Here is a 12,230-nt window from a genome sequence, read left to right on the forward strand (position 1 = left end):
AACACTGGCCATATATCAACTAATCAAATCAAATATCAAATATCTATCACAGAGTTTTCCTCAGGGTGTGAAGTATTCATGCTAGGATGGATAAGTACTTTATTTTAATAAAAAAGAAATCAAGTACTTTCAAGACAATCCATTCATTTTCAAAAATGTTTTAATCCTTATTAGATTTTTCACAAATCCAGATTTTCAAGGCCCATGGGTGTTTCCTTTTTCCTTACCCGACTCTTCAATGTTGGTGCATTTCTGGTACATGGAGGTGCGCAGAGTGGGTGTGCGGACGTTCAGCATGCGGATCTTATCCACGCGGGAATCAAACACCCTCAGCGTGTGCTCCTTGTCCTCGTCGTCATGGCAAAGGATCTTACTATCGATGAAGGAGGCAAACATCTGAGTCTCCAGGAAACGGGACAGGAAGGGCAGGTAGGGCTCCGGCTGGTCAGAGAGGAAGGAGGCCTGCAGGGCAAATAAAAAAGTATGATAATAATAATTGCAAGGGTTGGAATGCATCAATCCCATTAGTGTGTGACAATTACTCAGTTTTACTTTACAATTTAATAGGGATGGATGATATGCTTTTCGATACACAATATGGGGTTCACGATTTGCTACAACCACAATACGATGTAATAAATAAAAGTTCAATCACAACAAAGTGACTGTGCAGAATCATATTTATTTCAGATCCACAAATCATTCTAGCAATGTCACTGGCTTGCTAGAATGTAAAGAACAATTTAAAAATGTCATTACAAAGTGCAAACAATATAATTTTGATGGAGAGCTTGTGAAATTGTGATGGGCAAGCCGTCTCATCTGTGATTACTACAGCAGAATAAAATGTGGGTAACACCGCCATTAATTTTTCTGCCCCATGATACGTATAGTCACATTTTTGTATTTCAATATATTGAATTTCAATACATCCTCCCATCCCTACAATTTCATGTTATATTTCAAGTATGGCCTTTCGCTATACTGTGCTACACCTGAACCATTCACACCAAGCGCCAGATCTCACCTTGTCAAAGTTCTGCATCTGGTCTCGATTGCTGAACCAGGACTCCTTGTCCTGGCTGGGCTGGATGACAAACACCTCGTAGTCGGCAAACATCTGTGTGAATCGGTTGGCGAAGACCTCACGCACCTGGATGTTCACCTGGTGCATCTTAAGTTCTTCCTCATCACACTGAGCCCGTATGTCTTTATTACTGCTGGCATCCTCTCTCACCTCCAGCTGATTTGCACACACACACACAACACAAAGGAAAAATAACAAAATGAAGAAAAGATAGGCAGAGATAGGGAACAAGGTTATGAGAATACAGGCTTGATAAAGAATGAGCAGTCCAGTGTGTTATCACAGGCTGCTGATGGAGCAGCGGGGTTATGGGAAAGGAAGTGAAGGACATTTGTTTTGATTTATGGACCAAAGCAAACTGAAACACACATTCCTTATTTAGCATGTCATTGTGTCAGCTTTGCATATGCCCGCATGAGTGGGTCAAAATAACACTGACTACCGCTGTGTGCCTGCATAAATGAGGAAACAGAAAATGGTAAACAAAGTCACAATCCAATGACATGATCATATGACCCACTAACCTCATAACATATCCCATAATTCACTGCCTCGCTCCCTTAATTCCAACTCAGCAGTGACTTTAGATAAGAGTAAGCATCTGTGAGGCCTGACCTCCTAGCTGGAAAGCTATACGCAGACTATCAGGCAATCCCTTCAGGGAAAGCTAATGCCGGCCACCAGTCCATAAGCTGATTAGGCTGCACATACAGAGACAGCCTCTAGTTAGCAGCTAATTCATCCATCCATCAGCCTTTAAAGTGACTGTTCCATCACACGACTGTCTATTACCAACAGCTCTCTCTGAAATGCTCAAGCCAAATGGAAATTAGGCTGTACAGCAGCCAATTACAGCTGTTGATGGCAATGTGGCAGCCAGCTGTATCATCAGGCAGGTGCTCACAACACTCCAGCTGTGGGGAAGACATTTACAGAGGAATCTCTCCAGTGAGCAACATTTCTACTCTAACCTATGCAAAACATTCTAACTAAAACTACTAAATAAAACAAAACCACAAAATAATTACATATGGAAAGAGCAGAGATTGTATTTGAATTGCGGAGATTTGAATTTGTTAAGCTCATATAGAACTGTTGAATTAAAAAAATGGATTTGTTGAATAAAATAATTTGAAGTTGCTTTTGTAAAGCTAATTTGACATTGAATGCAGGGGCTTCAAATTGAATGTGATTATATTATTGAATTTGACTTTTTTGCACTTTATGAATCATATATAAAGCTCTTGATTATTTTCATTTGCCAATGTTCTATGATTGTGAATCAAAGAACCTGAAATCACAATATATGATTTTACATGATTAGTTGTGCAACCATAATTCTATGTCAGATTTCCTCACTGGGAAATGCTCTCACCTTCTCCAGACTGACCCCTGTCCTCTTGACCAGCGCCTGCAGTCGGGCGATGGTTTCATTCTCCCTCAGCAGGTAGGAGTTGAGGGGCGAGGCCAGGTTGCCGTTGCGCTTGTCGGACACCATGTCGACGGAGCGGAAGCCCCTGTATTTGGCCTGGCTCTCGCTGGAGTGAAGGTTTTCCTCAGGAGACACGCCGAAGGACATGAGCACCTCAGAGATCTCCTGAATGAACTCCAGCTTGTTGGGAAACTGGGGCAGGTCCTCCGGTAGCTCGATGAAGTGGTTGTCAATGTCCACAAAACACAAGTTAGCCTGAAATAAGACAGAGCCGTGGTCACAACATGATAATACTGATGGTAATGCCTGAAAAAGATACAAGCCCTGCTAATATCACTACTAGTCCTGAACTGAAACTGGCACACTATGCACTAGCAGCAATGGACCCTGAAATACTCCAGAAATACTCCTGAAATACTCCCCATGCACTCGGCATTTGTAAGATAAAAAGACCTAAGTTCAAAGAATCTGGAGTAATTTCATACTTCAAAGCAGCAAAAAAACATGCAGAGACAAAAAAGAACAACGAGAATAAGAAAAAAATCCTGTCCTCCATGGCTTGCATCAGCTATACAATAAAGGGCCTACCTATGCAGAATGGCTTTAGTAAAACTGCTTGTTCTGATCAGAAATAAAAACACGGTCAAAAGGATGGTTGTATGCCTTCAAAAGGGACAAGATGGAATTCATCCACTGAAATATTGAGCATCTTTTTCAGTCTGTTTCAACATACAGCCTCTTTTGGAGTCTACCTCCTCTTTTGATGAATTGACAAAATGCCTAGCAAAACAAGTAATCACAGGTCTGTAGAGGCATTCATGCAGCCGTGAAATGAGGTAATCTGCATAGTTTCACAACAGGTGTGAGGGCTAGAATAGGCAAATGAAAGAAATGACGACAGCTCAAACACAATATAATGTGTGTGTGTGTGTGTGTGTGTACCTCCTGTGGCAGCTCTAGCTTGGTGCGGTCATCCTGTCCGTTGGAGTGCAGGCCCATAAGGTACGGCACGGGGGCGTCCAGGAAGTGGAGGAGGGAGGCAGGCAGAATGGGCACATAGACATGCTGCCACTGGAACGGGAACATTAAGGCTGTGATGCTCTCGGCCACTGTCATCAGCCTCTGGTAATCTGTTTCACACACAAAGTAAAGGGAGAAGAATAAGAGACGATCGCCAAATGAATAGATAGACTGACCAAACAGTGCAGGGTTCAGATGGTTCATTTTCTGAGCTTGTTTTTAGGCTCAGTTATTCTTTAAAGAGCTAGATAAATCATAATTACAGCTAACATGATTCTAAGTGATCACTTTCATCCCAATGTTTTGTTTTTTTCTGATTCGAGCAGTGTCTTTCAGGATGACAGGGACTTATTGACAAGGTACAAATGTTACACAAGCGGTTTCAACAGCATAATCATGACATTGTCCAAATGCCTGCTCAAAGACAAAACGAATGATAAATTCAACATTTATGCGATATTCTGGAACACAGTATGGGATGGGTATTTTCCACTGATTTCATTAAGAAAGAGAGCACAGATAATCCCTCACGGACATTCTTTAGTAGTAGTGATTTAGTAGTGGCCTTTCCTTCTAGGAACTTAGTGGACTAACATGCCAAAAAACAGAAAACACCCAACACTGTTACAGTGCCATGTGAAGGCTTTAATCTGGTTGTTTACATTATTCTCTCAGTAACCTGTAGATGTAGGAGTGGATTTGGATCAATGACCAATCTCGTTAGCTGTGATGACGCGCAGTAAGCTCGACCTCTGGCCGACGTTCTTCTGTCATGACTTCATTCAGTGTCACTCATTCATGCGCAGGGTTTCACACTTTAGTCAAGTGTTTGGCATACATGTAAACCAGCGTCAGGTCCTCTTCATCTGCATTCCTGTGCTATCTATCGAGACCTATATTCAGCAACTGCTCCGTCGCTGCTGTTATGGTGCCAAAATAACCACTCTTCCTTCATTTGGCCTTGTGCTGGTCAACTAGAAGAGACTCTCTCCCCAGCCTGGGCCTCCCCCTCATTCTCCCTCTCACCAGGCTACCTTTCCCAGGATGGGGACAAGAATACTAACATCGCCTGTCTCCTCTTATACTAGGCCACAAGAAGCCATTTCATCACATGAAACAGAGACAAACATGAACACACACTGCCACATTCACACATGGGTGCATGCCCACGAAAACTCCTATGAATCACCATAATCCTTGCCAACAACAGTTGCAAAATAATAAGAAAGGAGCTGCCCTGTCCTCATCAAAAATAATATTTAATGCCAGGTGACATTAAATGTAGATAGCAGAGCAATTTGGGTTGAATAAAAGAATTGCAAGTACTGCAGCCTCTTCTTGTCCAGTGATTTATGCATGCAGGATTAATTGAAATCAATTAAAAGTGGGTGTTGACAAATGTTGCACTTTGATAAACTTTCTGTTGTGTGGAGAGAAGATTGGTAGCAGTTTGGACTTGAAGGGATTTTTGTTCCATCCACTAAACATGCAGTGTGCAAAAGCGTGCAGTATTGCAAGCTAAAAATATACTGGACATACAGAAGTGAAACTGCTACAGATCTTCTTGCCGCTCGCTAAGTTGATTGCTAAGTTGATCAAATGGCTTGTGACAAAGAAATCTGTATTCCTTTGAACAGCTCCAGTTGGTACCTTGGCAGTAATGGAAATTATTTACTGATTTTGATCAGTTAATGTTTTCAGTTGTTCTTAAGCAAATGGGAAAGCCAGAAGAATGACATATATTTTGTACATTTTCCATATACGTAGTCCTCGTTTACTAGATTTTGTTCCAGCATAATTGTGACCCTGACTGCTGTCCCGCCTTTTGTCAGTGCAAGTGTCCCGTTCTTGCAATTAGTATGATGAGCTGCATAATTTTGTGAACTGACCTGACAGGCTAAGAGCAAAACTAAAACGAGAGACTCACAGACTAAAATGTAAATGAGAGAATCTCTGGAGGAGAGGTTGTAAAAAAAAAAGTTGATGGGGAAAGAAGAATGACAGCAGGGTTGGGACTCAAGCGTGTACAAATTTGATGAAGAGTGGAGTCGTGGTGGGCAAGCACTAATCTTATAAATCTAATAGAGAAAGAAAAGTGGGCAGGGTGTGTGTGTTAATGCCATGCACTAAAATCCATTGAAAAAGAAAATGTGAGAGAAGTGAGAGTAATTTATTCATTTGAAAAAGTAAGGAGTATGACTATAGAGCGGAAAGTTAAGCTTGTTGAGGTATCTTATAACCTCAGCCTAACACAATACGTTTACACAGTTTAAGATCTGTGTTTTTCAATGTGATTTCATTCGGGGCGTCCTGGTGGCTCAGTCAGCTAGGCCTGTAGCGGGTACCATATAACTGCAGTGTCATGGGTTCAAATACGGCCTGTCACATGTCACCCCCCTTTCTCCCAGTCTTGCTCTACTGTGTCTATCAAATAAAGACAGAAAATTCCCATAAAAATAATCAAATAATAATAAAATGATTTACTTTCATCCATTACAGCTTGTCACAAAGAGTCTCTGAACCTGTGAATCAGATATAGGCTGGACCTTACCAAAGCCCCCCCATTTTAAAATTGATTTTATGATCTACACTCACAGCTCATGTGGAATAAGATTAAACTTTAAAGCTCTGTCCAATGGATCACATCCACAGACAGCTTAGCTTTAAACAGTGTCTATGTGCCCCTGATGTTTGCATTTATCCACCATGCTAAAGCAGACCAGAACTAGCTCTGACAGTTAGCATAGTTTGGTCACAGACTCTTTAATTAACACATATCAGATTTGGAACAGCAGGAGATCTAATGATCCTTATTGACAATTGAGTCCTCAACTCTACTTTACAAGATAAGGTCATCACAACCTCCAGTATGTTAGAACTTTGTTGACAGAATGATGGGGCTAAATGGCGAACTGTGATGCTTGGATACATGACAAGCTTCCCTTGCTCCCTTTGGGAAGGTAGGGAAAGCAGCAGATACTTATTTCAACAACATTTGATGTAACGGCTTTGTGGGAAAAACGTTGGCCAGGGCCAGTTTTTTTTAACAGAGTTATGAATTATAGTGCTATTTTTAGCGCACCACACACAGTCATCTCCTTATTTGCAGAGCATCCCTTTCCCCAGTGTGAGAGTGTGTGTGTTTGTGTGTGTTTGTGTGTGTGTAGCATTTTTTCCTAACAATCCCTCATCTCTTCTCACTGGAAAATCGGTAGGGCTTAACTCTACACAACACTCTTCACACATTCAGCAGTGATGAGCCTTGTGGGGGGAAAAAAGGCATGATGTCACTTCCAACCAATAATAATCATCCTGCATCACTGCTATCCTTCTTGTCTAAGGGTTGCCTAGCAACACCACGGCTTTGCCCCTTAAGAGCTTCTCCCCCCGGCCTCTGGCGTTTTGTAAACAATTTACCTTCCCTTGCCCTGTAATGGATCCAATCGCCACACCAGCTCCAGCATCCTTAAATAATTTCCTTGCTGCTCTGCACGCTCACATTCTCTCCAAATGCACTCTTCCAGTGTTCAATACAGATTTCAGCATGACATACTGCAGAATGATATGAATGCCAACTTTTCTAAAAAACCATACTGCTCAGCAAAGTATGGTTTGTATTAATCTGATCTGTATTGAGCAATTACTATTCATGGATGAATATTAATGGGGATCCTGCTTTGTGAATTGTATTACTGCCAAAGGATGTGGATAATGGTTCGGTTGCTGTGGGTTTTTATCAAAAGCTCCTGTGGAATTAAGTATTTTACTGCCAGACTCCCGGTGTGGGTTTTGATTTTAGAATGAAGCACAGGGAAAACAAAGAGGGACTGATCACAGCAAACAAAAATGGCCCTTCACAGCACACTGCTGTAAGCCAGCCTGTTCACCCCAGCAGTTCAAATGGGCACACAAGAAGCACACACATAAGACCCTCTCTCTCACACAGGCATACCCGCATTTACATGTGGGTCCTTGCAGTGGGAGCTGCCTGTGAGGGGGGGAGCGGACGAACATTTATACAAGCTAGGACACACAGCCCATTTCTGTAATGGAAGCACTCAACAGGTTACATAATCTGCTGGATAATAGTTGCACTAAGCATACCAAACACATGTAGGTGGCCACAGCCTCGGGCCTTGTTCTCTGTCCCTACACAACAGCTGTCCTTAAGATTCACATCTAAAGATTTCTTTGGTTGGCCGCAAAGCCATATTACAGAACAAACTCTAGCTATGACATTAGGAGTAATATTTCCTCTCCAGTGTATTCATCTGTCATGTCTAGCATCCTGGTGAAGGACACCTTGCCAGGAGGTAATATTAGTCAGATTTATCTTGAAAAGCACAAAGAGCTCAGCAGCCCAACAGCTGTTTGCCATTGAACACAACATTGAATCATATTATGTATTATGGCCAGAGATAAACACCCTTTTCTTGAGCTACAGTGAATAAAGTAAAGAGCTCCAACAATTCAAGTATCACCCAGAAAATCAAAAGGCTTTATAAACATCTTCTCACCATAAATTTACTGGAGACTATAATTACTAAAGAATTCAAGCTGCTTACTTTTCCTTGAGGATGAACAAGGCTACACTTCTGAAAACCTCTCAGCAGCATTGAGGTTTTTCCCCATCATGTTGATCCAACAACCATTAATCTTAGGTTCTCCAATACAATGATGGGCTATGGTTACACTTGTCATTTCTACATGAGTTTTGACATCATTGCTAATGTGGTGGACAAGAACCGCTCAAACAGGTCTTCTCAATAGACACAGAGCTTTATTCGAGCATAAGCAAGGGAGAAGCAACTCTCTCTAAGTAAGTCTCTAATCAGAAAGGAGTGTGCAGAACTTTTATACTCTACATATGGTGTGACTATGGGGTAATCATCTTCCTTAAGATAAGCTAAGCACATAACAATCTGAAGGTTAGACACCTGACAGACTGAGAAAACAATAGTGTTTTAGTATCTTTTATAGTATATAGTATATATATAGTATATAGTATATATATATATATTTAATAGTATCTTTTAGCAGCAAAAGTATCTTATGATCAGCGCTGACCTCAAGGCTCAGCTCCTCCACTCACATCAGTTAGCCACACAATTGTAGAATAATGCTAGTAGCAGTTTTCCACTGAGTTATGCTGAATCTTATACGGGGCATTTTCTATTGTTTGATATATGCTTTAGAGTTCTGCTTCCACACTAAAGATCTGATTTTATGAGATCACTTTGCTGTATGTCCACACCTGAAATTCCCTGAAAGTGGCTATTATGCATAATGCATTAGGTTATCCCACTCTCCCACTCCAACTCTTTATAATATATGTGTGTGCGTTGTGGGTGGATTGTGTTCACACTACATAGAATTATGATCCAAATGCAAGCCTGATCACTTCTCTACTTGAAAACCTAATAATGTGAGCAAAATGTGACTTTTATGTGTTGGGACCTGTCACGTAATGCATTCCTGGCTTGACTGGATGATAAAAGATGCATTAAAAACAACAAGTATAACCGTAGCCAAGGCACTTCAGCCATGGAGGCCTAGCTACTTACGCTGTGAGTAGAGCAGGATCTGGATCTCCAGCAGGGCACAGGTGAACAGCTGAAGAACGTTCTCCACCCCCAGCAGATCAAACATCTCACTGACGGCAAAGTCAAAGAGCGGCAGCTCGGCTGTACTCGGCCTCTGGCACACTACCGGCCCGTAGACGCCTGAGAACTTGAGGGAACGCCCCGAGGGTGGCAGGGGAACCTCGTAGAGGATGTTGTAGATGTAGCTCTCCAGGGGGAGGGGTGGCGGCTGGGGGGAGGTGACGGCCTGGTGAAGTTGCTGCAGCACCTTCCTGCATGCCTGGGCAAAGGCCATGGGTGCAATCAGGCAGATACACTTCGACACATACAGCGTGTCACGACTGATGTCATACGAGTTGAAGCGCTGCAGGCGGGAGATAGCGGGAGCGGCATGGAGCGTGGGATGGGGCTGGGGGTGCTGGCGGGGCAGGGAGTGTCGCTGGTCCTCGGGCCCTTGCGGCGAGGTGGGGGTGTGCAAGATGTCATACTGCTCTGCATTGTGCATGTGGTAGAGGGTCTGCATAGCACTGCAGATCTGCTTGCTGGTCACCTCCTCGAAGAAGGTGAGGGCGAAGCCGTAGGTCCGAGAGCCGTCCTCTCTGGTGATGATGAAGGAGTGGAACTGAGGCTCCCGAGAATCAACCTGCGTCCGGAAGGACAGACCCTTTGGCATACACAGCTGAGGGAGAACGGAGGGAAAGAGTGTCGGTTAAAGAAGAGAGACAAAGGAGAGAGGTATGAGACTTCAGCAGAACCTTGTTTATCCTTGAAAATGATAACTGATAACTATGTAGAGATCTTACCATGCCAACTGCATCCTGGTCAAATGGGCTCCACTCAACATTCTCTGGATAGTGCGCTAGAACTTTGGATTTAAAGGTTCTCCGCAGTGGACTCTGCTCAAAATTCTCACCTGAAAGAGAAACAGATAGAGCGAGACAAAAAGGAGGAAAAGGGTCAGCACAGGAGGAGCACAGGGACATTGGAGTCTTATCATAAGCAGGCTTGAGGTGCCAGGCACACCTCCAGAGGAAAGAGCAAGTCAGCATTTTCATCTTGAGAGGAAGACTGTATTGCATCATATAAAGCTGTCATCTGCATCCTGTTCTAGACAATTATGGATCACAACCACAATAAAAGAGTCAAACAGATGGCAGCTAATATTCCAAAGTTTTAAGTGGATGGTTATATCAAAGCAAAAAGAGCAACCTAATGTTAAACAAGCCTAGGAAAAGATCAGCTTTAAGGATCTTAACGTGAATGCTTCCTGTGACAGCTTTAATGGCAATACAAAGCAACTCACAAAATAATCAATCGAAAAAAAGCACAAATTGAGTTGATTGGAACCCAGCGTGAAGCAGAAGTGATGCACACACCAAGGCAGTACTGAAAAGTCATTCAGAGTGACGGGGGAGAGTAAACATTGACCAAGCAACACCAGCACAGGCAGCACTGGGTGTGTGTGAGTGTGTGTGTGTATGAGAAACAGAAGCAGTGATTGTCAAACATTGGCTTATTGTTCAGTTGCTGCTGAGGGATGTGAGGGAGAGGGAGGAAAGGAGGCAAGAGAAAACAGGAGAGAAATCAGGAGGGCGCAAAAACAGAAAGGGCAGTCCCCACACCTGTGCAGAATAGAACTGTGAAAACTCAGAATTTGAAACAACAAAAGAGGGCTGCTGTGAAAGAACGGTGTGTTGGGTTAAAGGTTAAAGGGTAAAAGCTGAGCTCAGGTTAACCGGGGGGAGGAGTGTGTGGGAGGGGGGTGGGGGGGGTTACCTTCATTTGCACTCGCCAACTTTCCTCTGGCCCCATCTCTGAATTTAGTAGCCTCTATATACTGGCATAAAGCTACACAACAAATGAAACAAAAGTATTAATAAAAGCTTGGTTCTGGGTGCGTAGCGCATAACTTCTCAACATGTGCGATGCATACACAGCCTGACATTCTGCTCCCAAAGATCTGTTCTGGGAGAAAGTTGCATACAGACAGAGAGGATATAATTGTGTCTCTGTCAGGTGGGTATGCTAATTCAAGCCAGCTGGTGGGTTATGATAGAAGAATACTGTGTTGCTGTGTAATTCCCCCTCTCTTCTGGAGATCAAGTTAATCCATATTTCTCTGGTATGGATTCTCACCACATACACACCAGAAAAGAACAAACCGGCATTGTGAAAAATGCATAAAATCAGTTGGATGACCAGAAGAAGTTCAATGTTGGTGATGGAAGATGGCTTCATGTTGGCTATGAGCATAAAGCTTTAGCAATCCCTTTCTTGCAATATTTCTTTCTCATCAAAAAATCTTCCATAGAGGTAGGTATAGCACAAGTAATTTACAAAGGGATAATGTGACAGTTCAACAAACATTTAACATTGTTCCTTTTTAACCTCACGCTAAGAAAGCGGATCGAACATTAATTCAAGATGTGGCAAATTGGTGAAATATGTGTGTCCTTTCAGTAGACAGTCATGGGTTTGGCTGGAGAGAATGGCTGCTCTTATACTAAAGACAGACTGGCCCTGGGGTTGACTGAGTTAGATTATCTAACATTTTACATAAAAAAATAACCTTTCTGCTAGACTGTGCCTTTTGCTTTCCTCCCCATCCATGCCATTATCTTATGCACCAGTGAAACAGACACACATTCATGCAGCATGATAGACAAATGTGAACTGCGTGACATACTGTGTAACATCTACTCTTTTCTACCAGATCCACTCCAAATCAAAGTTGCTCCCAGGCCAGTGTGGCCTGTCTGAAACTGTCTGATCTGAAACTAGGCCTTTCTCTATTGGACTTTTGAGGGGCCATGTTGTTTGGGTTGTGGATTATCTTTCTATTTAAACTGCACTTACAGTAATATGACTCAGTGATGACACACAGAGAGAGAAGTCAGGATGACTCTTGCAAGTCTCTTCCCTGATGACTGAATTAATTATCTGTGTTGTGCTTGTTTGAACGTCATTTAATCTTAATCCTGGAAATCATTTACAGTGGAGTCTAGTCAAGCTTTTGAGGGTGATGAGTGAAAGTTCTCTAGTCAGTCAGGTCAGAGTTGACATTATTTGACTACAAATATGACAATGAAAATCCCCTTCATTTCACAGG

At 42.6% G+C, this 12,230-nt stretch overlaps 1 protein-coding gene across 7 annotated transcripts in view; it reads right to left on the bottom strand.

Moving 5' to 3' along the window:
• dennd5a (DENN/MADD domain containing 5A) overlaps positions 1–12,230 on the bottom strand; it is a 35,118-nt gene that overhangs the window by 11,866 nt on the left and 11,022 nt on the right. For 5 of the 7 annotated variants that reach the window (XM_071515783.1, XM_071515782.1, XM_071515781.1 and 2 more), the window contains exons 2-8: positions 10,898–10,969; positions 9,925–10,034; positions 9,104–9,800; positions 3,462–3,649; positions 2,463–2,774; positions 1,028–1,243; positions 228–462 (exon numbers count right to left, since the gene is read on the bottom strand). In XM_071515783.1, coding sequence (XP_071371884.1) covers positions 228–462; positions 1,028–1,243; positions 2,463–2,774; positions 3,462–3,649; positions 9,104–9,800; positions 9,925–10,034; positions 10,898–10,969 — 1,830 coding nt within the window. The remainder of the gene's footprint in view (positions 1–227; positions 463–1,027; positions 1,244–2,462; positions 2,775–3,461; positions 3,650–9,103; positions 9,801–9,924; positions 10,035–10,897; positions 10,970–12,230) is intronic. The other 2 variants (XM_071515785.1, XM_071515784.1) reach the window with 1 other exon arrangement.

This window comes from Centroberyx affinis, unplaced genomic scaffold (genome assembly GCF_046629955.1).
Source record: "Centroberyx affinis isolate AG114_WGS23_722 - 3 ecotype Tasmania unplaced genomic scaffold, CSIRO-AGI_Caff_v1 ptg000369l_1, whole genome shotgun sequence".
Lineage (NCBI taxonomy): Eukaryota > Metazoa > Chordata > Actinopteri > Beryciformes > Berycidae > Centroberyx > Centroberyx affinis.